Source organism: Tenrec ecaudatus, chromosome 1, assembly GCF_050624435.1.
Source record: "Tenrec ecaudatus isolate mTenEca1 chromosome 1, mTenEca1.hap1, whole genome shotgun sequence".
In the NCBI taxonomy this organism is placed as follows: Eukaryota; Metazoa; Chordata; class Mammalia; order Afrosoricida; family Tenrecidae; genus Tenrec; species Tenrec ecaudatus.
In genome coordinates, this window is record NC_134530.1 from 184275299 (window position 1) to 184302454 (window position 27156).

The 27156-nt window shown below is 47.8% G+C and overlaps 1 protein-coding gene across 1 annotated transcript; it reads left to right on the plus strand.

Annotated features, from left to right (window-relative positions):
- Positions 1-10101: 10101 nt before the first annotated feature.
- Positions 10102-26775, plus strand: METTL13 (methyltransferase 13, eEF1A N-terminus and K55). Its single transcript, XM_075564995.1, has 8 exons — positions 10102-10526; positions 11225-11984; positions 13650-13849; positions 15704-15899; positions 18303-18470; positions 19839-20057; positions 24564-24695; positions 26408-26775. Exons 1-8 carry the CDS (start codon positions 10374-10376, stop codon positions 26680-26682), a joined length of 2103 nt encoding a protein of 700 aa, XP_075421110.1. The 5' UTR covers positions 10102-10373; the 3' UTR covers positions 26683-26775.
- Positions 26776-27156: the final 381 nt, after the last annotated feature.

Consider the following 27156-nt stretch of genomic DNA (forward strand, 5'->3'; position numbering starts at 1 on the left):
AGAATCTGTCAGTTCTAATGGGCGGCAGGCCTACATGTGCCCTGGCACTTGAAGGGGTGGTCACGACAATGAGCATTTTATATCAATCATTGCCATTTCCATTGCCAGCTGTGTGAGGTCATTCAGCAAGCTCAAATTAATACTTGCCTATTTAAAAGTCTCTGTGGGTCACGGCAAGCCCTGGTGGAACTGTGGGTTATAAGGGTCAGCAGTTCACTTACCAGCCCTCCAGGGAAGAACCATGAGATTGTCTCTGTATTAGGCAGGGTTCTCAAGAGAAATGAAACCAAGACACTTATGATTTTTTTTAAAACAATTTATTAGGGGCTCATACAACTCTTATCACAGTCCATACATATACATACATCAATTGTATAAAGCACATCTGTACAGTCTTTGCCCTAATCAGTTTCTTTTTTTTCTCCTCTTTTCTTTTTTTACATTTTATTAGGGACTCATATAACTCTTATCACCATCCATACATATACATACATCAATTGTATAAAGCACATCCATACATTCCCTGCCCCAATCATTCTCAAAGCATTTGCTCTCCACTTAAGCCCTTTCCATCAGGTCCTCTTTTTTTTCCCCCCTCCTTCTCCGCTCCCCCCTCCCCCATGTACCCTTGGTAATTTATACCTCGTTATTTTGTCATATCTTGCCCTATCCGGAGTCTCCCTTCCCCAACTTCTCTGCCGTCCCTCTCCCAGGGAGGAGGTCACATGTGGATCCCTGTAATCAGTTCCCCCTTTCCAACCCACTCACCCTCCACTCTCCCAGCATCGCCCCTCACACCCTTGGTCCTGAAGGTATCGTCCACCCTGGATTCCCTTATGATTTTATATGTATATAGTCATATAGATAGGTTTATATAGCGAGAAGGACTATAATAGCTAATTAGTTCACACAGCAGTACAGAAGGTTCAGTTCAACTCACTTCTATGGAACAGTTAATACACTGGAAGTCCTTCAACTCATGAGGAATGCCGGGTCCAAGATCAAGGAAGCGGACAGCAGAGTCTTCCCTGGAGCAAGGCAAGCAGAGTCTGCCCACAGGCAGCAAACAGCAGGGTGGGTCATAAGCAATGCAAGGCTCAAGCTCAAATGATGAATGCATTAGCAGGGTGGGGAAACAGGTCTAGAAGAAGCCTCAGGCTCTAGTGACAGGATCTACTGGTTGGCCTGGCCCACAGGTAGTGTAGCTCACAGGTTGAGGCAGATAACTAAAGCAGCAGCATGCTCCAGCAAGCTCAGATCACCAGAAAGCAAGAGAGAAGGGGGTGGGCCTTATAGAACCATTTATCTCTTTTCCCTCCAATCAAACTGTGACCTGATTAATCCTACATGTTCCTATTGGCCAGGTTAGCACAATAAACATACCTATCACAGTCTGCTTCCATAAACTTTTTGAGTCTCAGAAAGCCTATGCAGGGGTCCTCAAACAGGGGCCGAGTTAAAAAACAAATGGGACAAAAACACCTGGTGGGCCACATGTGGCCTGCGGGCTGTAGTTTGAGGATGCCTGGCCTATAGGGTTGCTATGAATTAGAATTGACTGGATGACAGTAGGGTTAGCATGTGTGTTGATTTTTTAATGGCGCAAGGTAAACTGTGTGGTCTTGCTCTGCTGGGTATAGAAAGAGAAGAAATTGAAGGGGAAAAAATGAAAACTTTGAGCATATCCTAGACCAATTTTCATCAGTGAAAGCAAGGAAGACAGTGTAAGTTTCAAGTAACACCGTAATGTGTTATGTAAAAGATTAATGAACTGGACTTTTATTTTTGCACTGACATCACGGGAAAGTAATCAGAAAGATGGGTGTCCGACATTTGGACAGAGGCACAGTTTTTTAGTGTTGGGTGAGTCACACAGTTCCAAAGTAAGATACATTAGAGGTGATAAAAGTTTTTAGCATTATAATTTGAGAACCATCTTAGAAAAAGAACATTCTTGTCCTCTTCTGACAAGTAAACTATTTTTACTTTCGAGAAAGATTACTAATAACTATAAATTCTTTGTCGGACTTGGGGGACTTTGTCTTCCTAGTTTCTTTGAGTGTTCTGGATCCAAGTGTTAAAAAAGACCCTAAGTGGAACACTTGAATAAATGGACTTTATGTGTTAAATGTTTCATATTCCTTCTCTGGGTGGTAGAAAAATATTTTGTTATGTACCGAGTACAGAGATCATTCAATAAAATAGGATATGTGAGATGCTCAAGGTCAAGAGTGCCAAGGGCTACAATTTATGAGAAAAACAAGTTGTTTTTCAAGGTTGGTGTTTTTCTTCCCTACAAAAGGCCTGAGGTTTTGAATACAACTATGGAGAAAACATTGTAATACTTGACCGTTGTAATCTTTCCCAAGATCCAGGGTGGGGGAGTTTCAGCGTCTCCAGGAGCATTTTGTGTCTTCATTTAGGGTCCAATGCCCTGGGCACCATTCCTTCATCTCCTGTAGCTTCCCCACTTTCACAGTTACTGTCCACTCGTCCCACAGGCAAATAACTTACTGTGTATGTACCAGGACGCTTGGAGACGTTTGTGGTAACATAGAACTAAAAGCTAATGTAATTTTTCCATGAACTTTTTGAAGCCCTCTTGAATGGCTGTCGTCCATACTTATCAAGAAATCAATGCTCTATGGATACCCACAGTGACAGAGCAGGACTAGTGGAGGGACAGAAGGGGTCGGGGTCTGGAATCCTGGGAATCAAATAGGCAGAGATAAAAGCCCCCAAATCCACTGCCATTGAATTAATTCCAACTCATAGCAACTCAGTAGGTCAGGTTTCCAAGACTTTAAATCTTTACAAGAAAAGACAGCCTCATATTTCTCCCGTGGAATAGCTGGTGGATTCCAACTGTTCACCTTGTGGCTGTCAGTCCGAAGCATAACCCAGGGGCCATCAGAGATAAGCCTGGCTCAGTTAGTCAGTCAGTCATATCTAAAGTTTCAGTTTATTTTCAATTAGTTGGAGTTTTGCCTCTCTCTATAGAGAAACTTGCATGTAATCATCTCTTACAGAGATAATTTTCTAATCTTGTACAAGGCTGATATGTTCTCCCGAAGGGGGTAAAATCTGGCAATGTAAAAATTAACCTTGTAGCTCTGAATGTCATTCTTGTGAATTCAGCATCATATATGAGAACAATTCTTAACACATTCCCAAGTGCTATCGGAAGAAAAAGAAACATGTGATTATCTCCACGTTAGGACTGACTGCCGCGTTAACGGTAGCTCATTTCTCAGGTCAGCAATGTCTCAAGAAAATGTTGATTCTCAGCTAATACAATGGTCACAAGATTATTCTCGGATGCTGTCCGCGCCTGCCTGCTACTATTCCAAGATCAACAGGAGACCATTCAGTTCTGACTTCCCAAATGGAGGAAACAAACACATTTGCAAAGCTGACCTCTCGAATGAAATAGTTTCCAGCATTATATGAGTCACTCCCTGTGCACCACGGAGACATTCCATTTAACCACTTTTATGTTCTACTGCCCATGAACTGTTTTCATGTCTCGGATGACCGACGCCAACTGAATACCAATGACAGAAAGAGAGAAAGCCAAGAGCCTGGCATTGGCACATGGGTGGGCGACTGGCTTTGGGCTCTGGCTTTTATTAGTGTGAGGATCTCAAAATTCCTTGCAAGCAACAGTTTTGCAAAGGATGCCCCTTTCACTGTCCCTGCTGCGTTCTAGAGACTGCCCCTCCAGTCATGCAGAGGCCGATGGGAAAGCCATTTTGACCTTCGCTCTGATTTCTTGTTGTTGAGCCGTCGTGGAGGACTTCATTTTCTTCTGCGATCCTCTCTCAGATCTGCTCTTTCCAAATGTCACACTCCCCATCCTGGTACTGCCCTTCCACGGCCAGCTCTCCACCCCAGCCATCTATGTTCTCTCTCCTTTGTGTTTATGCTGTTAAGCTCTCACAATTAGAGATGGAGGGGCAGGAAGGTCCATTGCTACTGCTATAGCAAATTACTACAAATTTGTGACTTAAATAATACACATTTATTTTCTTAAAGTTCTGGAGGCTAGAAATCCAAAATGGGTTTTGCCGAGCTAAAATCAAGGTGTTTCCAGGGCTGTGTTCCTTTCTGGGGACTCTCAGGTAGACTTTGTTTCCTTACCTTTTCCACTCCTTGAAGCCGCCTGCTTTCCTCGGCTCAGGACCCTTTTCTTCCTGAGTCCTTGATGGCAACAGCAGGTGAAATTCTTCTTACCCTTCTGACTGGCTCCCCCACTTCAATTTTTGAGGACCTAGGTGATTACATTAGGCCCACCTAGATAATCCAGGCTAATCTCCCTTGAAGATCAGCTCAATGGTAAACAAGGAGCCTTCATGGCACTGCCAGAAAGCACTGGGCTGCTCACCCAAGGTTGGTGACTCAAGCTCACTAGCGGTTCCTCTGGAGAAAGATGAGGCTGTCTGCTCCCATGAAGATTTAATGCACACTCACACTTGGAAACCCTATGGAGAGTTGCTATGATTCCATGGCAGTGGGTTTGTTCTTTTTTGGTAAATAGTAACCTTAATTCTAAGCGCAACTTCAATTCTTAGTCATGTCACCTAATACACAGGTAGGTGAAGGGCCTCAGTGCACTGGCATCTTTGGGGACTCATCTTTTGGCCATCATATGCATGCTCCCATCCATCCTTTGCCCCAAACTTTAAGAAATACTTTTAATGATCTATTCCATACCTTGCAACTATTTTTTAGCAACAATTATGTAATTGGATATTGTTGCTGAAAGCTCCTGGAATATATTTCAGTTAAGAAAACGTACCTGCAAGTTCTATATCCAGAATTCTGGATTTATATTTTCAAGAAAAAAATACTTGTACATTATTGAATGGTTTTATTTAAACTCAGTTTGAATTTTACATGATGCTGGCAACCATTCTGAGTCTAACAGAACGATGCATTTAATCTTTCTTTTTTTCTTCATTTAATCTTTCATTGTGCAATCTCCTTTTAATTAACTAATGCTAATACCCACTGCCATATTTCAGTTAAACTTAGAAATGACAAATATACATATATATTTTTAAAAGACTAGTGCCAAATTCTAATATTAGGATATATCTGAAATATCTGATTTACGATTTCTTAGAATTTTAGAAAACTTTTGGCATGTTTTAGCTTTAAAGTGCTCTCTGGTTGTTAGTTTTTTCTTCGGCTCTCAGACGAAAGGGAGGGAGGCGCACGTGGGGGCAGATCCGTTACCCGCTTGGTCTGAGACACAATACAATTTCTTTGGAGGCAGCAAGGAAGGAGCTGGCTGTGATGGATGTGCTTCTCTTGCCGTTTCGGATATCACGCCCTTAGTAGAGTACAATGGAGAGAGAAAGGAGGCCAAAGTTCAGATGTTGCAGATGATCGAATCGTTATGAAAGTGACTTTGCTCAGGGAAGCCTCTGGCCGCCCTCCGCATCAGGATTTGTCTCTTAAGGATCTGCTGTCATGTTATCTTGAACTTCTGTGCCACACTCATCCCAACTCACATTGTAAAATTATTTTCTTAATTGTTTAATGTGTGGCTTCTATGGGTTCGCCTTCTTTACCATGGTACCCCGAGCTACTAGCATGGACACGGGTCCTGTTGCTTGCATTGGATAAAGCTGTTTCTCTGCTTCTTTCATATTGTGTAGCACTTGAAGTGCTTACTGAAAGTACCCACATCTCACCCATCAGGACCCCCGGCATGACTTGTAAGCCATCTCAGAGGCTCCTTCTAGCGCTCTTTAATTTTGGGTTAAGAAGAAACAATGTGAATTTGGAGATACATGAATTATAGTTTATTATTTTTTAAACTTGTAGAGAACTCTTGGATTAATCTTTCAAAATTGTGGAGTCAAGAATTATACGTTAAAGTAGTGGTTTCCAAAGTGTGATCACTCAACTAACAGCATCGCCATTATCTGGGAACTTGTCAGGCATGCAGCCCCTGAGACCTGCTGATCAGAAATTCTGGGGTGAGGGCTAAGTTTTTGTTTTTTTACATTTCATTAGGGGCTCATAGAACTCTTATCACAATCCATACATATACATACATCAATTGTATACAGCACATCTGTACATTCTTTGCATTATTCATTTTCAAAGCATTTGCTCTCCACTTAAACCCTTTGCATCAGGTCCTTTTTTTCCCCCCTCCCTCCGTGCTCTCCCCTCCCTCATGAGCCCTTGATAATTTATGGATTGTTATTTTGTCATATCTTGCCCTGTCCGGTGTCTCCCCTCCCCCACTTCTCTGCCATCCATCTCCCAGGGAGGAGGTCACATGCGGATCCTTGTAATCAGTTCCCCCTTTCCAACCCACTCACCCACCACTCTCCCAGCATTTTTTTTTTTTGCATGATGCCTTATACCTGGTCCCTTTGGCACTGCGAGATCGCACAGGCTGGTGTGCTTCTTCCATGTGGGCTTTATTGCTTCTGAGCTAGATGGCCGCTTCAAGCCTTTAAGACCCCAGACACTATCTCTTTTGATAGCCGGGCACCATCAGCTTTCTTCGCCACATTTGCTTATGCACCCATTTGTCCTCAGCAATCATATCATGGAGGTGAGCACCCAATGATATGATTTTTTGTTCTTTGATGCCTGATAACTGATCCCTTTGGGACCACGCGATCACACAGGCTGGTGTGTTCTTCCATGTGGGCTTTGTTGCTTCTGAGCTAGATGGCAGCTTGTTTATCTTCAAGGAGGGCTAAGTTTTAACTTAGCAAGTCCTAAAGGCAATTTTATGGAGCCCTGGTGGGATACTGGTTATGATTGGGCTGCTAACCTAAAGGTCATCAGTTCAACAGTACCAGTCGCTGTTGGGAGAGACAAGATGTTTTAATGCCATAAAGTTAAGAGTTACAGTTTTGGAAACCAGCGCAGTTCTACCCTTTTCTATAGGATCTCTGTGAGTTGGAATCAATGAGTTTGGCTTGCTTGTTTTTACAGGCAAATTTGAAGTATTCCAAAGGGTAAGAACTACTTTTAAAAATCAATGCTTCATTGAGGCGAGGGGGCTTCCAAATTTGAATGGATCTCCAGGAGCGACTTTACGACTGTGGAAAATATTACAGGCAGACAGACAATGGGGGACAGGAGCTCCTCATCCCATGTCAGGACTGAGAGGATGTATTTTCCAGTGGGTATGTGTAATGGGGCTTACAGATCTTTCATAAGGCATGCACGGCTTAGAGCTAACATACTTAATAGGTAATATCATGTGCGGGTAAGATAATACACAATGAGGTAAGTCAGTGTCTTGACCTAGTGCTAGTTGACCTCGAACCCTAGACCCTCCCCAGGGATTTGCTACATTTCATGGTGGTTTGACTCTAGAACCTGATTGCTCTAATCTACAATCTCCAGGCACAGGGAATAACCTGATTCATCTTCTATGGTAGCTCCTTTAGGACAGTTCCTTATGGGGGTATTATTGGAGGGACTGTGTTCAGTCATGAAAATGTGCATTAAGATTTATTTATATCTCATAACGGTGACGGTCTTTTCCCACCAGAGCCAGCTTTCCAGACCTGTAATTATGAGCATAGAGGATTTACCGGCATTATATTCTCATCCAGTTCCTCAGTTCACCAGACTGTTTGTTTACTTTAACCTATTTTAGTAAGTCTATCAGGCAATCGCCATATTAATCGATCTAATTTATATGCTAGTGAGGTCTAGTATAGCCTAGACTGAAGCTGTTCAATTCCACTTCTCTATCCCCCTCAATATGTGTACTCCTACCGGCATTTAACATGCTCACTGGAGCCTGGTGGCATAATGTCTTACGAATTAGGCTGACCATTAAGGTCAGACATTCAAAACCACCAGGTGCTCCTGGTAGATAGAAGAGGCTTTCTACTCCCATATAGATTTACAGTCTTGGAAACCCACAGTTCTACTCTATTTTATAGGGCTGCTATTATGTTCAGAAAGGCCCAATAGAGGTATATATATTAACATCAACACATCTGCCTGTTACATGGAAAAGCAGCCATAGGAAGGCCAAAGTGAGCAATTAGCAGTTGATATTGAGTAAACTCTGCCTCAGGGTGACCCCTTATGTGTCAGAGTAGAACTGAGAGCTGTGCTCTTCTTGGGGTAAAAGAATTTCCAGTGGCGGTGCCAGAGTGCTCTGGCCCCTGGGAATTGGAAATACTTCCTCCCGGTGTCCCTGCCCCCTCATCAGTAGAAGCGGCTGCTTCCTGTTTCCAATACTTGGGGGCCTCCTTGGCCCATTTGGTTTCTTAAATGTTCTAGAATCACTTCTCTGCACAAAATCCCCTGCAATGACTAATAAATGAAGTGATTTCTGTTTTTTTCCTTTAAAAAAATCATTTTATTAGGGACTCATACAACTCTTATCCCAATCCATACATACATCATTGTGTAAAGCACATTTGTACATTCATTGCCCTCATCATTCTCAAAATATTTGCTCTCCACTTAAGCCCCTGGCATCAGCTCCTATTTTCCCCTTCCTCCCAACTCCCCCCTCCCTCATGAACTGTTGATAAATTATAAATTATTATTTTGTCATGTCTTGCCCTGTGTGATTACTGTTTTGTTGACGCAACCACTGATGTCTAACAGGACTTTCTGAGACCATGGAAATCTGCATCTTCTCTGTCCACGCTGATAGTCACTCGCCACACACGGCTACTGACTAATATGGCCAATGAAACTTGGAAACTGCATATTAAATTGTATTTAGTTTTAACTAGTGCACATATTTTAAAAAGAGTGTCCTTACAGAAATCTCCCTGGAGGTGGTGGTGGGGGCGGTGAGGATTAGAACTGGGAAGACAGTACATTAAACACAAACGTTGCATTTATAGATAACATCAGGCTGACAGTGTAAGGTGGTGCATTTAGTACCAAAAGGAAAATGCTGGATTTTTACACACTGTGCTTTGAAGGAAGAAGGGAAAGAAGGGTGTAGGCAATGCATACAACAGGTCAACACTGAGACTCTGAACCGGAGATAGGATTGAGACAAAGAACGTGAGGTTAAGAGCGGCTTTATTAGGGCAGGGAAAGAGCTCCCAGGAGGGAAGGGAGAGCAGAGAAAAGGGACAGGAGCATCTTGAGCTCCTGGGTGGGTCCTCAGACACAGCGAGTTGGGTCAGGGAAATCACAGCTTGTCAGTGAGGTGGTGGGAGATACATAGGGTCCTAGCTAGGGAGGTAGACATTGACAACAAGAAGGGAGATGTTTTGCTTGCAGCTGCAGGACCCTGAGTCAGGATGCCATCGTGGGAAATCCCTTTGTTGTTTGCCAACCTACTCCCTGGAGAGCTGGGACAGGAGCTGTACAACCTTGGCCTGGAGCGATAAGCTCCTTGGAATGTTGGGGCAGAAGATTCATAGTTCACTAGGTCATTTATCTTCCCGAGAGGCTGGAAATGGGAGCCTTGAAGTTCTATCTTCCCGAGGAGCCTGGAGAGGAGATGGGGGCTACCTAGTCCAGACCAGGCCCAAACAACCGGGCTTTTCACTTGCTCACACTGTTGACGGAGAACCCTGTATTTTGGTTCAGAAAATGTACAGCCAAGTGCCATTTTCCTCCAAATTAAACCTGAATTCTGCAAGCACAGCTGCTAACGTGAAAAGAGCTGGAGAAGATGGTGCAGGGGAGACCGAGGTCTGGCTGCTCATCCCCTGCACCACTTTCTTCTCATCTGTGTACTTTTCTTGTCGGTCCCCCCTCCATTACGCTCCCCACAGGCCCAAATCAGGGAACCCAGAACCGGGACAAGGCTGACCCCGAACAAAAGGGAATCAGAGCCGAGAGGCTCGCGTGTTCTCCGCAGTAGCTGGAGACTCAGGGGCCAGGAAGACTGTCAGAACCTTAGGACCGGACTGCGGACCCACTTCGGGGCTGGCCTGTGAACCCACTTCCGGCCCGGCTGGGGGGACAGCACCCGCTCGCTCTCCGCCAATGAAAAGCTCCGAGCCGGCGTCCAAGCGAGGGCGGGAGCCCAGCGAATTTCAACCAATGAGGCACCAGAAACGACGGTCCGTGAGTGATGATTCGCTAGAATGCTCTGGGCGGCCGACCAATCGGGAGTCCTGGGGCCCGGAAGTGGTTGCGGGAGTCTGAGCTCGCCCTCTGGGCTAGCGTGCCGGGGGTGTTCACCTCGAGGGCCGGGGCTGGTGTCCGCGGAGCGATGGTGGAGAGGGTTTGCGTTTAGTGCGGAGGGCGCGGGCGCGTGGCCGGTGAGGCCATAATCCTGGAGGCTTGAGTAGAGCTCAGTGCGGTTCTTGGCCTCTGCAGTGTCCCGGAACCAGCGTGTGGATGAGCCCCTCAGCACTCGGAGCGAGCTGGGGAGTTGACGCAGCGCCGCCTTTGGGAACATGAATCTCTTACCTAAAAGCTCCAAGGAGTTTGGCTCCGTGGACTACTGGGAGAAATTCTTCCAGGTGCGAGGAAAAAAGGCTTTCGAGTGGTATGGGACCTACCTGGAACTGTGCGGGCTGCTGCACAAATACATCAAGCCCAGGGAGAAGGTAAGCAGCGCGGCCGCGAAGGGGGAGTGAATCGTAAAACCAAACCCGTTGCCTTCGAGTTGCTTTCCAGCCACCGTGACCCACGGGACGGAGCAGAACTGCCCTGAAGGATTTCTGAGACTACATCGTTATGGATGCAAACTGCCCCATCTTTCTTCCAGGGGGCCGGTGCCGCTCGGTTAGAACCTGCGATCTGTAGGATGGTACCAAGCGGGCTCCTAGGTGGCAATGGAGATTTCCTTTGATTTGGTAGACAGTGATAGAGGGAGGTTTTATGTATGTGTGCGTATATCTTCACGATTTCAATGCACAGTTCTGTCACAAAGACAATGTAAACACCATTTAGAGGCGTTTCATGTGTTCACATAATGGAAGACCCCTGTTCCACCGCAGCTCTTCTTTGAGTTAATGATCTCACTGGAGGAATGGCTTCCCTGGTTCTCCATCCTGGAGCTCACAAGCAGAAAGTGTAGCTTCCCTGCGAAAGGGTTGGTTAACCTCCAAAGGGGTCGCGACCCACAGGTTGAGAACCAGTGCTCAGTCCGGAGCCTAGAATCCACTCTGAAGTGTTCTCTCCGGACAACAGCATCCCCACCTCCTGAAAACAGGTAGCATCCAAGGTAAGACTTGATTCCCTCAAGGGTCCTGCTGCACATACCATTGTTCCTGCTCACCTTCTTGTCTGTGTCCCCTCACAGGTGCTAGTGATTGGGTGCGGCAACTCAGAACTGAGCGAGCAGCTGTATGATGTGGGCTATCAGGATATAGTGAACATCGACATCAGCGAGGTCGTCATCAAACAGATGAAGGAGCACAATGCCAGTCGCCGGCCCCAGATGCGCTTCCTCAAGATGGACATGATGCAGATGGAGTTTCCTGATGCCTCCTTCCAGGTGGTGCTGGACAAGGGCACCCTGGATGCTGTCCTGACAGATGAGGAGGAAAAGACCTTACAACAGGTGGACAGGATGCTGGCCGAGGTTGGCCGTGTCCTGCAGGTGGGCGGTCGCTACCTCTGCATCTCCCTGGCCCAGGCTCACGTCCTGAAGAAAGCAGTGGGTCACTTCTCCCGGGAGGGGTGGATGGTGAGGGTGCACCAGGTGGCCAGCTGCCAGGACCAGGTGATGGAAGCAGAACATCGGTTCTCCCTTCCTGTCTTTGCCTTCATCATGACCAAGTTCAGACCGGTCGCTGGCTCTGCCCTGCAGATCTTTGAGCTGTGTACTCAGGAACAGGGCAAGCCCAGGCGGCTGGACAGTGCTGAGCGGCTGGCTGAGGCGGTGCTGGAACGGCAGCAGTACGCCTGGCTATGCTGTCAGCTCCGCCGCAAGGCTGGGCAGGGCAGTGTGTCCCTGGACTTGTGCGATGGGGACACGGGGGAGCCCCGCTACACCCTCCACGTGGTGGACAGCCCCACCGTGAAACCATCGAGGGACAATCATTTTGCCATTTTCATCAGTGAGTTGGGATTGTTCCCTGTCTTCTGGGAGGGACTGGGAACTGGACACGGGCTCTGGTGGAGGGCTAGGTCTTGGTATTGGTGCCTGGCAGGACCAAGCCATCTGAACAGGAAGTAGCGCTACAAATATAGCTTTGACTGAGACTGAGTCCCTCTGTCTTCCTCTCAGAGGAAGTGTGGTGATGGCACTAGTACAAAGGAGATAAAAATGGTGTGAATTTAGGCTCATCATACCCTGCAACGATATGTTGCGTTGCAGCATAGGGAATTGGAAGCAACACTGGACTTGATGGCTTACGGCCTGGGTTCTAATCCCAGCTCTGCAGCCTATGAGTGACAGGAACTGGGGTCATTGCTGTGCTTCTCTCCTGAAATTAAAGAGTGACAACTGATAAAGTGAGCTCTGGAAGCAGACTCTGGGTTCAAGACCTGGTACAGTCACTTCCCGGCGATGTGACATTGGACAAGTAACTTTTTCTTGGTGCTTCTACCTCAGTCGTCCTCAAACTACGCCCCATGGGCCACATGTGGCCCACTGAGGACATTTATCCAGACTGCCGGGTGTTTTTGCCCTGTTTGTCTTTTTACTTCAAAATAAGATATGTGCAGTGTGCATAGGAATTTGTTCAGTTTTTTTTTTTTAAACTATAGTCCGGCCCTCCCAACGGGTCTGAGGGACAGTGAACCGGCCCCCTGTTTAAAAAGTTTGAGGACCCCTGCTCTACCTCCTTGTCAATAAAATAGGAATAATGAGAGTCACTGTCTTGTGTGGTTGTGAGAAATGGAAGAACACTTAGAACAGCATCTGGCACATGATGTGTGCTTTTTAAGTGTTAGCCATTATTACCAAAAGGGGCAAAAGAGACCAGATTTACCTGAAGGTTGTAAAGAGCCAGTACAAGGAAATGCTCTCAAAAGTAGAAAGTAAAGAAGCTAAGTGAAAAAAATATATATAGGAGGAAGCTTTAGACAAAATCAAAGTGCTAACATGGTTGTGCTGGTCATGTGTTTGCTGATAGCCAAGCTGGATGTTTGTGTGTGTGTGTGTGTGTGTGAGAGAGACAGAGAGAGAGAGAGAGAGAGAGAGAGAGAGAGAGAGAGAGAGAGAGAGAAAGAGTGTGCCCAGTTGCAGCTCATCTGTGGGAACTGCGGTGGACGTGAGCCTGGACTGTATTCAAGTCAGCTTCGCCCTTTTGCCAGCACGGTGAACTTGGGCAAGTCCTGTAACTTCTGGGTCTCCATTTTTCATTGGTCAAATGGGAACAGTCATAACGCCTGCTATTGGGTGCTGTGAGGATTTGCTTCACCGTGTTTGTAAACTACTTGCAGTAGTGCCTGGCTTACAATAACTGCTGATATACATACTGTTTTCCTGGCGCTGCATGTCTCCCCTTCCCCTTATATACAAGGGGACATGAAAGAGTTGATGGAGAAACAGAATTAAAGTATGCATGCTCACATTTCTGATCCAACCCTTGGTCCCGCCTAGTGTCTGATAGGCCATCTTGCTCTGGGTGCCCTGCACCAGGGAACCGCAGCCTCAGTGGGTTGCAGTGGAGCAGGCGTTGATCCAGGACGGGATGGCTGCCTGTTATGTAGGGCACATTGGTTGTGGGTTTGAGGCCTCTTCCCAGGACTCCCTGTCACCAGATCCCTTTTCCCAGTTCCCCAGGGCCGGGAGACCGAGTGGCTCTTCGGCATGGAGGAGGGCCGGAAGCAGCTGGCGGCCAGCGCAGGCTTCAGGAGGCTGGTCACCGTGGCCCTGCACCGAGGGCAGCAGTACGCAGGCATGGATAGCATCCAGGCCGAGCTGTCAGCCAGAGTCATGGAGCTGGCCCCACTGGGGCTGACTGCCCAGCAGCAGGTAACAAAGCTCGAGCAAGAGCGTTCTGACATTCCTGGAGAAGTCGTATTTCCAGCTAGGAGGTTAGAGGAGACCTTGGTAGAAGAAGCAAGGTCTGTGACCCCAGTCTGTTTGGGAGGGCGTGTAAGCAGCTCAGGGCTAAATTAAAAAACAAAAACAGCCAGACTCAGTGCCATCGAGTCCATAGCAACCCGATAGGACTGGGTAGAACTGCCCTTGTGAGTGTCGGACACCGTAACCCCTGACCGGAGTGAAAAGCCCCGTCTTTCTCCCGGGAAGTGACTGGTGGTTGCAAACCGCTATCCTTGCAGTTAGCAGCCCAACAAGTAACCCCTACGCCACCAGGACTTAGTGGGCAGAACCCTGTTCCCTGGTCGCAGGCAGTGAGAGCTTAGTCTGCGGCTGTGGCGGTCACTGTCACCTCCTGGTCTCAGCGGAGGCTGTGAACAAACTGTGTGGTGCGATGGCTCAGGCCACAGCTGGTCACAATTCTTCTTTTCCCCAGAGCCCACATTTCTGCTTTCTCTCTTGGGAGCAATACTTCCTTGGCCATTTTGTGTGATAGAACCATCGTTATCTGGGTAGAAAGGCCCCGAACAGCTCAGCGCAGTTTTCACTGATTAGCCTGGCTGGTCTGGGAAGGAAACCCGGTTTTTGCCCAGATGGTGATAGGCTGTTATCAGGAGACTCCTGTCTGTGGTATGCCGTCCTAGGCATGACAGGCCCCTGAGAGCCGACCTTTATGGTAAGGAGGGTACCCTTCCTGAGCTGGGAATCTTAGGTACCTGGAGTCCTGGAGCTGTTGTAACATCTGAAAAGAGGACCCAGCCCCGCCCCAGGGTCGGCCTCAGTCTGCGTCCTGTCTCTTCCTGGGCGGGCCTTAGCGGTGAGGCCCTCAGGTGGGGATGTTTCTCAGAGGCCCTGTCCCCGGTTGGTTCATTTGGGATTAAAGGAACCCTGTCCCTGGAAAATTTGGCAGCACTGGGGCAGGTGAAATACTTTTTAAAGAAAGACGTAAAGACTCGAGGGAGAGTGAGTAAATTTAGGGACAAAGTATGTTCTTGGCTTGCCTCCTAAAATGGGCGTGGAGGGGGGCCGGGAGACAGACTGAGGGAGAGAATGTTTGGATTCTCACCATTCTTGCCCTTGCTCAGCTTCCTCCTCTAGCAACTACAGCCCCTTCCCGGGTTTCCTCTGGCTCTCATTGTTCACTGCTGAGACACTTCACTTTTCTCTGGGAGAACCAGCCGCATTTCACTAACGCTTATGAGTGTAGTTGATTTTCAAAAGGTTATTTAAACCATTTAAGGTCTATTCCAGCTCCCCAGACGAGTGACCCGGTAGAATAGGAAATAGCTGGAGTTGCTGCTGCCCAGGGTCTTGAAATGAGGCTCTGTACCCTGACGCACAGGGAGCCTGAGAACAGTGCTCTGCTGATAACCCAGAGGTTGGCATTTCAAACCCCTCCAGAGCCTCCACGGGAGAAAGACCAGGTGATCTTCTCCCATAAAGGGCCTATTGCCATCGAGTCGATTCCAACTCAGCATGACTCTTTATAGGGTTTCTGGAGGCTGTAGGTCTTTAAGGAAGCAGACAGCCTCATCTTTCTCATGCAGAGCAGCTGGTGGGATTGAACCACTAACGTAGGCTAAATGCAGCCAGGATGCGCCCATAAAGATAACAGCCTAGACAAACCTCCGGGCCTGTTCTGCACTGTCAGTGGGTCGTCTTAAGTCGGAATCTCCGCCATGGCACCTAACAGGGATCCTCACATACAGACAGGTGGAAGGGCTTGCAGTTGCTTTCTTGATTAAGCTGGTGTTTGACCCCACCCATCTCCATACTTACCTTCAGGTGCCTTTTCTGTCTGTGGGTGGCGACATTGGCATCCGGACCATTCAGCACCAAGACTGCAGCCCCTTGAGTGGTGACTATGTCATCGAGGACGTGCAGGGTGATGACAGGCACTTCTTTCGGCGGCTGATCTTCCTCAACAACAGGAACGTGGTGCAGTCAGAGGCCAGGCTCCTGAGGGACATGTCGCACAGAGGTGAGCGAGATGGTGGCACACAGTGGGTGTGGTGTGGGCACTCAATTTGGAGTGTGAGCTTGGCTGAGATGCCGGACAGGCTGGGTACCAGAGGCACGGCACGTGACGTGGGGTTGCCCTGTTTTCGCCGCTGGGCTTGTAGGGCATGCAAGGTGAGGAGCAGAGAAGAGGCCCATGTTCTGTTTCTGAGCAGCACGTGGCCCTGAAGCAATGAGCAGGGTGCAGGTTTCGCACAACATTGTAATCCCTTTGGTGTCTTCAGGGTCCAGTGCTCAGGTTGGATCGTTTCAGTGGACCCTCGTGAGGGGCGCCAGAAATGTGGAGTGCGCTGGCGAGCTGTGCTCCACAGCGCAGCTCACTGTCACCCATTTCCCAGGGCTTTAGAGTCCGCAGGCACCTCAGAGGTCTGGGAAGACCACTTGTTGTCAAGTTGACTGGGGTACCAGGTATGTCAGAGTAGGTGTAGAGCTGCTCCTACCGATTTTCTGTGGCTGATCTTTCAGTAGATTGCCAGACCTTTCTTCCAAGGGACTTCTGGGTAGACGCCAACCTTTTAGTTGGCAGCTGAACTTGCTAGCTGTTTGCCTTGCCTGGGCACTCCAGAGATTATTTAGTTCTACTCAGTACCTGCACTGCCCAATATGGTAACCACTGGCCACGTGTAGCTACTGAGCACTTGAAGCGCGGCTGGTGGAACTGAGAACTGGTGTTTCATTTCAGTGTAATGGATTTGAGTGGCCTCTGGTAGCTAGTGGCTGCCGCCATGCACAGACTCCCTTGAGAGTGGTCTGCGTGTGCTCAGGAAGGCCCTGATGGCAGTTTATTTGACTTTTCTTTGGTTGCGTGTGTGTTTGTATTACAAAGGCAACACTCGTCCATCACAGTCTTCAAATCAAATTCTTTTTTAAAAATCATATTATTGTAGGCTCATACAACTCTCATCACAATCCATACATCCATCCATTGTGTCAAGCACATTTGTATGTTTGTTGCCCTCATCATTTCAAAACATTTTCTTTCTACTTGAGCCCTTGGTATCAGTTCCTCATTTTTTCCTTCCCTCCCCTACCACTCCTCCCTCACGAACCTTTGATAATCTATAAATTATTATTATATTGTCATGTCTCACACTGTCCAAGGTCTCCCGCCACCCAATTTTCTGTTGTCCATCCCCCAGGGAGGGGGTTATATGGAGATCCTTGTGATTGGTTCGTGAAGTAAAAAAAATGTGAGCGCCTCTTCGCCCTTTTTCCAAGGCCGATTCCCTTTTGAGACCCAGGGGTGCAGTGGTGGAATCTGAAATGGGTTGGGTCTTGGATTCCTTATCACCCCTTCTGGGCTGTCTTCACAGGTGGTCCGGTCTTGGAGGGGCTGGAGAAAACCTGAGCCCTCGACCAGGACCTCTCTCAGCAGGATGCTTTGTCTTCAGCAGCCAGTTGAGCTCTTGCCTGATTATTTGGCCACTCTTACTGTGGGCCAGTTCCCATTCATCTCCTCTTGGACCTCGAAGAAAATGCTTCAAAGAACATCCCCCCTCCAGTTTGGGTGTCTGGGTTTTCCACCATTGCCAGGTTTCTCTCGTTCGTTGTGTCACTTGCTCCTCAGGAATGTGAGTGAATATGTGTGTGTTGCAAGTGACTTAGCTTCTCTGGAAAGTACCCCATTGCACACCTCCATCAAGATGCTGCTGTGCAGTGCAGGGGACTTTACAAACACAACCACCTGTCAAGTTCCTTGAGAAACGGAGGGCAAGTGGAGGGAGGGGCCTCTTCAGGAGAAGTCCTCCCTGCCTGTGAGCTTTGGGATGTCTTTGCTGAGCAGGAGTGTGTGACTGTCTTTGTGGTTCAGTAGGAAGAAGGCAGTAGGTAAAATGGAGACAGGCAGACCTGGGTTCTAAGCTGGGTACACTACGTACTGGGTCTGGGCTCATTAACTTTTCAGAGATCCCCAGTGTTTCCATCTGTCAGAATCTGAGTGGTAGGATTGTTATAGGGTAATCTTCAGAGGTAGAAGAACAAACGTTCTAGAACAGTAATTGCACAGAGAGGGAAATTAGCAGATTCTGAAAGGAATTTTGGGCATGCTTTCTCAGGCTTGTGCCTTTTCTGACACCCCAGTGTCCATTGCTGCGCTGTGTAGTGTTGAACTACAATGTCTTTAGGGGAAGTGGCAGGGAACCTGGATTGTGGTGCTTGCTGATTTCTGTGGTCTAAGTGCTGCCACCAGGGCTGAGTTCAAGGGACCAGCCATCGTCAGCCAGCTTGCAAACTCCTCCTGTGTGTTTAACAACTGGCTCTCTCGCATCTGTGCAAGCCGCTCTAGAAGCCTGCTACTGGCATCCTTTGCTTTCTGGGGACTCATGGGCTGAGCACAGGTCTTCGTTTGTCTGTCTTTCCCACTTAGCCCAGAAGAAGCGCAAGAAGGATCGGAAGAAGCAGCGGCCAGCTGACACTCCAGAGGCTCCCTCTGCAGCCCCGGGGAAGTCCATTGACAGGGGCTACCTGTGCTGTGAGCACCACAAAGCCATGATTGCTGGCCTTGCCCTGCTGAGAAACCCGGAGCTGCTCCTAGGTGAGGAAGACCACCGCTGCACTACACTTCAGGGGGGAGTGGAGGCTGAGGAAGAAAACGGTCTTTGCACGCTGAGAATTGTGATTGTGGACTGGCGGACAAACGTACCCTTTCTTCCCGCCATCTGAGTTGTGTGTCCTGGAAATGGCTGCCTCCTCTGCGCTCTCTCTCTCTTGTTTTCTCCTCTCCTATTCATTTTGTGAACGTTGAGTTGTAAAATGCATCTACTGAGGTTTGTGGAGTCCACACATCTTAAATTCAGCCTATGCAGCCTCCTTTCCCGAATTGCGTCTCCCCCATCAACATAAACTCACTGCCCCTCCTGCAGCATCCCATCTAGATAGTGTGCTGGCAAAGCATCAGGCTCAAGCAGACATTCTGCACTAATTACAGCCAGATGAACCTCTGCGGTGCACATACCTTTCAGGCTCCAACAGACCAGCACTTTGAGGATGGGCAGGACTAGGCAGTGTTTCCTTCTGTTGTACATCGAGTCACTGTGAGCATCGACTGGACGGCCCCTTACAACACGTACCTCATGCAATGAGATGGCACATTTTAAAAACTCATGTCTCCAAATGCCTTTGCACTTTTAAAACAACGTCCAGCTTTTCACAATAATGTATGACTTAAGTATCAAAAGAAACTTGAATTGCTACTTAAAAGGGAGAAAAAAATCCATCTTAAAGTTGGTGCACCCGTAGCCTTCTCCGTAATAAAGGTTGGAACCCATCATAAGCAGAAGTGCACACACTTCTGTCTGCACCCATAACTCTCCTTACCCTGAGTCCCTGCGTCTGCCTTGGTTGACACCCTGTGCTTTGACCACTCTTCCTCCTGATGTCCCTGCTCTTAGGCTTAACCCTTTAGGTCTACCTCATTTCTTGTTTGGTGCCTTCCTTCAAGACAAGTTGCTGTGGTTTCTCTGTTTAAGGAAGGCTCTTGGGCCTTTGTTTCTCTGGAATGTGTGGAACGTGAATGATTGCCCTGGGGAAGGTGGGCTGTCTGAGAGGGAGGTTGAGGCCTTTGAATTGGGGTCAGTGAAACTACCTTGCCTTGTGATTGTGAGCAAAATTTCTGGGCCACTGCTTCTCCCTGTTCCTAGAGGGTAGCAGGGACTCCTTGGTGGCAGGGACTCCTGAAAGGATGTCAACTGAGTGCTTTGGGTCTCTAAAGGGACCATAGTAATAATAAACTGGTTCATCTACTGGCCTTGGCCTTTGTGAAGTCAGGGGTCTGCTCTCTGAGATTAGGAAGCTGATAGTCTCCTCTCCCCCGAGCAGAACCACCTGTCTGATTCCCTCTCTCGCCCTCCCTGAGATTGGCACTTCCCAGATGGCACAGTGATGCGCTGTTCTTTCATCACAGAGACCCCACTGGCGGTGCTGGTGGTCGGCCTGGGTGGGGGCAGCCTCCCCCTCTTTGTCCACGATCATTTCCCGAAGTCCTGCGTCCATGCTGTGGAGATTGACCCCTCCATGTTGGAAGTGGCCACCCAGTGGTTCGGCTTCGCCCAGAGTGACCGGATGAAGGTCCACATTGCAGATGGCTTGGACTATGTCACCGCACTGGCACAAGGAGGAGAAGGTACTGAAATTGGAGGGTGCTGTGAGAAGGTGGATTCAAGATCAGGCATGAAAGGGCGCTACAATTCATCCCTCAGAGGGCGGCATCAGCACCATCTCAGTCATTCACCTGTTGGTTCATTGGCTGATACACTTGCTCAGTACATGCACCCTGTCATCCATGTGCTCAGCATGTGCGAAGACTTGGGTTATGAACCCAGACCCAACCCAACCCACTGCTGTCTAGTAGATTCTGACTCATGGAGATCTTACAGCACAGAGTAGAACTGTCTGCCCCGTCGGATTGCCAAGACTGCAGTCTTAGTGGAAGCAGACTGCCGCCTCTTTCTCGTGTGGAGTGGCGGGTGGGTTTGAGCTGCTGACCTTTTGGTTGGCAGCTGAGCATTTAACCACTGCGCTACCAGGGCTCCTGTGGGGAGATTAGGGCTGTTTTTACACTGAATGGTAAGGGACTCTTCAGTGTGTACCTCATCCTCCCAAGTGGAGTTTTGATTGTCCTTTGGAAGGAGCCTTGGGACTCAATGTTAACCACTGAGCTGCTGCTTGAAGGTTGTCAGTTTGAGTCCGCTTGGCAACTTTTTAAGAGGAAGGTGTGACAATCTGCTTCTGTGAAAATTACAGCCCAAGACCAATTATAACCTTTTTTTTTTTTTTTAAGTTTTATTATTTTTTTTATTTTAACAATTTATTGGGGCTGATACAATTCTTTTCACAGTTCATACATATACATACATCAATTGTATAAAGCACATCTGTACAGTCTTTGCCCTAATCATTTTTTTCTCTTTTCTTCTTTTACATTTTATTAGGGACTCAAACAACTCTTACCACAATCCATACATATACATACATCAATTGTATAAAGCACATCCATACATTCCCTGCCCCAATCATTCTCAAGGCATTTGCTCTCCACTTAAGCCCCTTGCATCAGGTCCTCTTTTTTTTCCCCCCCTTCCTCCCCTTTCCCCCCCCCCCCAATTATAACCTTTAAGGGCCAATTCCAACTATGGGCTAGCTGTGAATCAGAATTGACTCAACAGCAACAACTAACTGCTGAAAGCCAGGTTCTAGTCTGCTCTAATAATTTATACCCTGGAGTTAGGACAATAGCTATAGTAACATTCTGTAGTACTAGAGAAGTGGATTCCTAGGGTATTTTCTGCGTGTCTGTGTGTGTGTGCATATGTAAATATGTATGTGTATATGAGGGGGTTACCCCCCAAAATGTATTTTTTTTCAAAGCTATATATTTAAATTTTTTTACAAAACAACCTTACCACTCTCAAAGTACTCTCCATTACACTTAATACATTTTCCAAAGTTCGATTCCAATCTTGAAAATATTTTCAAACTCATCTGTTTGGATGGCTGACAGCACCTCCCTCGTTTTTTCTTCACGTCTTCTATGTCATCAAATCGCTCTTCTTTTATGTGTCTTCATTTGCAGAAATACGTCACTAGATTAGGTGGTCAGGAGTGTGGGGCAGGAAAGGCATGGGTCACTGAGGTGGCTGCGAGGGCAGGTGCATTGTTGTGGTCACAAAACCAGTCCCTCCCCCACCCCCCACCCCCGTCTGCCATAAATTAGGCCTGTTTTGCAATCTTTTCGGAACCTCTAAGTCAGTGGTTCTCAACCTTGCTAATGCTGTGACCCTTTAATACAGTTCCTCATGTTGTGGTGACCACCCCCAACCATGAAATTATTTTTGTTGCTACTTCATAACTGTAATTTTGCTACTGTTATGAAACAGACAACCCCTGTGAAAGGGTTGTTCGACCCCCAGGTTGAGAACCGCTGCTCTAAATAGAAAGTTTGACTTAACAGTCTGACCTGGTGGAATGAACTCCACTTGCATTATAATTCTCACATCAAACAAACAAACAGATCATCGTCTTTGATCTTTGATTTCACTTGATGAGCTTTTTTGGGGTGAGGTGACAATGGTGTCTTCCATTGGCTTGATTGACATTTGTTTTCGGGGTCGTGAGAATAGCACCATGTCTTGTCACCAGTAATGACCTTGGAAAAAAGTCTGGGTGGCTTCAGAGCTGTTCTTTCAAAGCATGGCATGTTTCTACTCGATGTTCTTTTTCCTGGTCAGTCAGAGCCCAAGGCACAAATTTCCCGGTGACCATTCTCATTCCCAACTCTTCTGTTAAAATATATTGAACTGAGCTCCAAGATAGTGCACAAGTGCACGGATTTTATTGACATTTTTGTCTGTTCAGGAAGTTGACAGATGACCAGAAGGAGGTTTGCCATCTGCGACATTTCACCTTTTTTTTTCCTTTTATTTTTTCACATTTTATTAGGGGCTCATACAACTCTTGTCTCAAACCACACATATACATACATCAATTGTATAAAGCACATCCGTACATTCTTTGCCCTAATCACTCTCAAAGCATTTGCTCTCCACTTAAGCCCTCTGCATCAGGTCCTCTTTTTTTTTTTCCCTCCCTCCCCGCTCCCCCCTCCCTCATGAGCCCTTGATAATCCACAGATTGTTATTTTGTCATATCTTGCCCTATCCGGAGTCTCCCTTCCCCCCTCTTCTCTGCTGTCCATCTCCCAGGGAGGAGGTCACATGTGGATCCTTTTAATCAGTTCCCCCTTTCAAACCACTCACCCTCCACTCTCCCAGCCTCGCCCCTCACACCCCTGGTCCTGAAGTTATTATCCACCCTGGATTCCCTGCATTTCACCTTTTTTGAAACGAGAAATATTCTTGTACACTTGAGTTTTTCTGATAGCGTTCTCCTCATAGGCTGTGTTCAATATCACAACAGTTTTCTGTGGCATTTTTCCTGAGCAGGAAACAAAATTTCACAGTTTCACACGTATTCTTAAATCAGCCATCATAATAAACGAGGTTCTAGTGAAACTGCTTTTATGAAAAATTCACTGTGACCAGAGAGAACCTTCCCAGGAGATGCCACTTGCTACATTAACTCAGAGTGAGTTGCTGGATGCTTACCTAATGGGAAAAATGCATTACCCATTTTTTTGGGGCGGGGGGTACCCCTTCATGAATCTATATAGAGTGTTCAGGTCACCACGTTGCTTTTTAAAACGCGAGTACTTGTTTCCTAACAGATAGTCTGGTTCTCAGCTGAGTAGCACAGCCTGCAGTGTTGGTGTGGCAAACCTAGGGTGGGGGTGTTGCTGCTGGGATGGATGGGCAGCTACTGCTTAACGTTAATTGTACACACAGCCTTAACCATATCAGAGTTTCCCAGGGCTCTTTTCTGAGATTCGAGCCACTTTGGGAACCCATGGCTTTCCCTGCTAGCTCTACCCTTTGTGAAAACTGTTCAATATTATAGCAGAGAGCAAATCTAGTTCATCAGCAGTTCTTGCTCATCTCTTTCACAAAACCCTTCCTTTCATGAGCCGGCTATTGTTGGAATAGCTAGAAAAGTGATTTCAGCACATTCTCTCCTATGAGGCGGTATCTGCTGAGTTTACCCACATGGTAAGTTACCGTTCACCGTTGCTGGGGCAGCTGTGGAGGCACAGGCAGCTGCTTTGCGTAGGGAGTGGCTCTCAACCCCGACTCGATCGAGAATTTCCTGCGAGCTTAAGGAAAATGCCAGAGGCTTCCCATCTTTCCTCCCTTCTGCCCGTCACTCCTGAGTTTTCAACTCCGGTGGTCAAGCATGGGGCCCAGGGTCTGGGAAGATTTCGTTGCCCCCAAAGCCCGAGGTAGTACAGTGGATAAAAGCACTGGGTGAGTTAACCACAAGTCAGCAGTTCAAACCCAGGAGCTGCTCTGCAGGAGAAAGGTGGTGCTGTTTACTCCCATAGAGATTTGCAGTCTGGAGCCCTGTGAGCAGTTCTGTTCTGTCTGTAGGGTCACCGTGAGTCAGAATCCACTCTGTGGCTGTGGGTAAGGTGGTTCTTGTGTTTTGCCAAGTGTGTTAGGCTGGGTTGTAAAAGAAACCAACCAGTGATATTCATCTAGGTACAAGAAACAACTTTACATCAAGAAGTGCCCCAATCCAGTGTAACACAAGTTCATGGGTCCAGCGGTTGCCAGGTTCCTCTTCAGACTCACATCGCTGCAGACTGCAAAGACGAAGCAGGAAGCAGGGAGAACACAGCTAGTGGTGCAGTCTTGTGGATCTGGGATCGCTGAAACTGGGCAGGGCACCTATGACTCTAAGGGTCAGGTGGTCCACGTGGGCCCGCCCCTTTCCTACACATTCACCTTGACATCCAATCTAACTCCCCCTTCAAATTTGAAAACCACTGATAGGAACGGACACTTAAGCAATATTCCCACTAGAGGGGATCTGATTAATCCATGTACCTTTGGAAGGCTCTTTTCCACGTGGAGGTAGAAGATGAGGTGCAAGGCCGCCTTTTCTGTGGGGGGTGTAAACAGCTATGATGCCAGCCCCCTCTGACTGAGTCTCCAGTGCCCACTAGTCACCCAGGGGATGGAAACAGTATGGTTTTATCCAGCAAAGACTGCATAATGCATTTGCTTCTCTTTCCCAGCACGGCCTCCCTACGACGTTGTCATGTTTGATGTGGACAGTAAGGATCCAACCCTGGGAATGAGCTGTCCACCCCCAGCCTTTGTCGAGCCCGCTTTTCTGCAGAATGTCAGGAGCATCTTGACTCCTGGAGGTATGGGGGATGAAAGGTTACAGAGGGAGGGGGGAAGACTAGTAGAATGCTGATCTTTTTCATGGAAAATACACATCTTTTGTGCGTGTACTGAAAATGAATTTCCCCAAATTGAATACATATGTTTACCAGTACCGAACATAGAGTATTTCCAGTGTCCCAGAAGCCCCTGTTCAGTCAGGGTTGACTAGAGAAACAAATTCATAGACACCCATGTGTGTATAAGAAAGAGATTTATATAAAAGAGCAATTGGATATTGGGAAAATATCCCAGTTCAGTCCAGATCAAGTGCTTAAGTCCGATATCCCATGTGTACGGTACCCATCTATAAATTCCTCTTCAGATATGAAATACATGCAATGATGCTGAATGTAGGAATATTACAGGCCAATGGGTGGAAAGTCTTGTGGATCCAGTGTTGGTGGAAGCATCTTAATTCTGGTGTGGGTCTCCACGTGGCTTCTTCAGCTCCAGGGCTATAGCGTAGCTCCATGCCTTGTCAGCAGGAAGACAAAGCAAAGTCGCTGTATTTGGCCTCCAGTCAGCTATTTATCGCCGTGGTGCCTCCAAATGAGTTCATCAAGCTGTGACCTGATTGACAGGGTAGACGACACCCCTTTGCAAGTTGACACCAGATTATATAACTGCCACCGTCCCCTCACCCCTCTCCCCTCTCCCCTCTCCCCTCTCCCCTCTCCAGGAGCATCCTTCTCCGAAAGGGTAGCCATCAACCCAGCTCTCTGCAAAGTTTGTTTTGCCTGGTTTTGTTTATGTCACAAACAGAGACCCCCAGATTGTACATTTTAAGTGGTTTTTGCTACTAAACACGTTTATGATGCGACATTCATTCAGAATGTTGCTTTACGTCGTTACTTCTCTTTGCTGTGTGGCGTTATCCACCGCTGTCCCACTGTTGGGCGGTATTCGGGTTGTTTCCTGGGTTGGACAGCTCTGAATAGTGCCGCCGTTGTCATTCTCCTACAGTCATACTACGTGCTTTGGTGAAATGGGGTTGCGGAGCAGGTCTCTTGGGTATACATACACCGAGGGTGTCCAGCTTCCATAGATGCTGCCCCAAGAGGTTGCCTGAAGTGCCTGTCGCAGTTCACACTCCCACCAGCGTGCTGATGACACCTATTACTTGACCGCTTCCCACATGCACTGAAGCACCTGGCAGGATGTCGTTGCAGCTTTATAACAGACACGATTTCAGTTGAGGAGACTGAGTCAGAGACTTGCCACAGTAACCTGAGGTTACATAGCTGGCTCCCGCTCAGCCCTGTCACGTGAAGATGGGTTGTAAGTCCCATGTCCATGGCGTTTTGACTGGGTGCAAGGTCACCCGGGTTTCTCATTCATTAATACTCCATGATGTGCAGGTCACGAATTTACACTCCCGGTGGCATCGGTTAATTCACTCTTGTCGTAATTCTTGCTCAGAGCAGTAATTTCTGAAACTGAGGCGTGGAGAATGGGTCAGTCTTCTCTGTTGGCAGAGAAGAGCAAGGTGGCTTCTTCACACATTCCCCAGGGTTTTCTCTTTCTGCCGTTGTGCACATCATGTCCTCTGCACACTCCCTCTGTCAGAGCATTCTTTGTTCACCAGCCTTCCTGGCCACGGCAGGAATCGACGCTTTCCTCAGCGGCCAGTCTCCGCTGCTGCGGGGCTCCCTGGGCAGCAGTCATTCTGACTCCCTTTCTCTCCCACCAGGTGTCTTTATCCTCAACCTCGTGTGCCGAGACTTGGGGCTAAAGGACTCGGTTCTTGCTGGGCTCAAGGCGGTATTCCCCCTCCTGTACATCCGGCGAATCGAGGGCGAAGTCAACGAGATCCTCTTCTGTCAGCTGTGCCCCGAGCAGAAGCTTGCCACACCGGAGCTCCTGGCAATGGCCCAGGCCTTGGAGCGGATGCTGAGGAGGCCTGGACAGGGTTGGGATGACACCTATGTGCTCTCAGAAATGCTCAAGACTGTGAAGATTGTGTGATGGCTGCGGAGGCCACGAGTCCTCTCAGCTTCCTGCCAGACCTTGTGCTCCCTGTATGCCAGAAAGCAGAAATATACTGCCCGGTGCCTACTACACCTTGCATTTTTACTGGTTTTGTACTGAGCTGCAGGTAACCTCCTGCTTTTTGAGGTGCCTGAAGATCTGGGGAAATAGAGGCTTTCCCATGCAGACCCTCTTCAGTACCCGCTTCCCTTCGGGTGTACCTTTCTGTTTCCTGCATCATTTCCTGGGTAGGATTCCTTCCTTGGAGGGCCTGACAGACACTCTGTGCCTAGAGTAGGTGCTAAGCTCCTTGGTACTAAAGACAACACAGTTGATTGTGTGTATACCTCACTGGTTTGCTTTTGTTTTATCCCTCTGTGGGGTCTCGGGAATTATCTCAAGTGAGCTAGCAATGCTGCCTTTGCCATAAGGCTAAACAGCGGTAAGCTGTCTTAATGTTCTCTGTTTTCC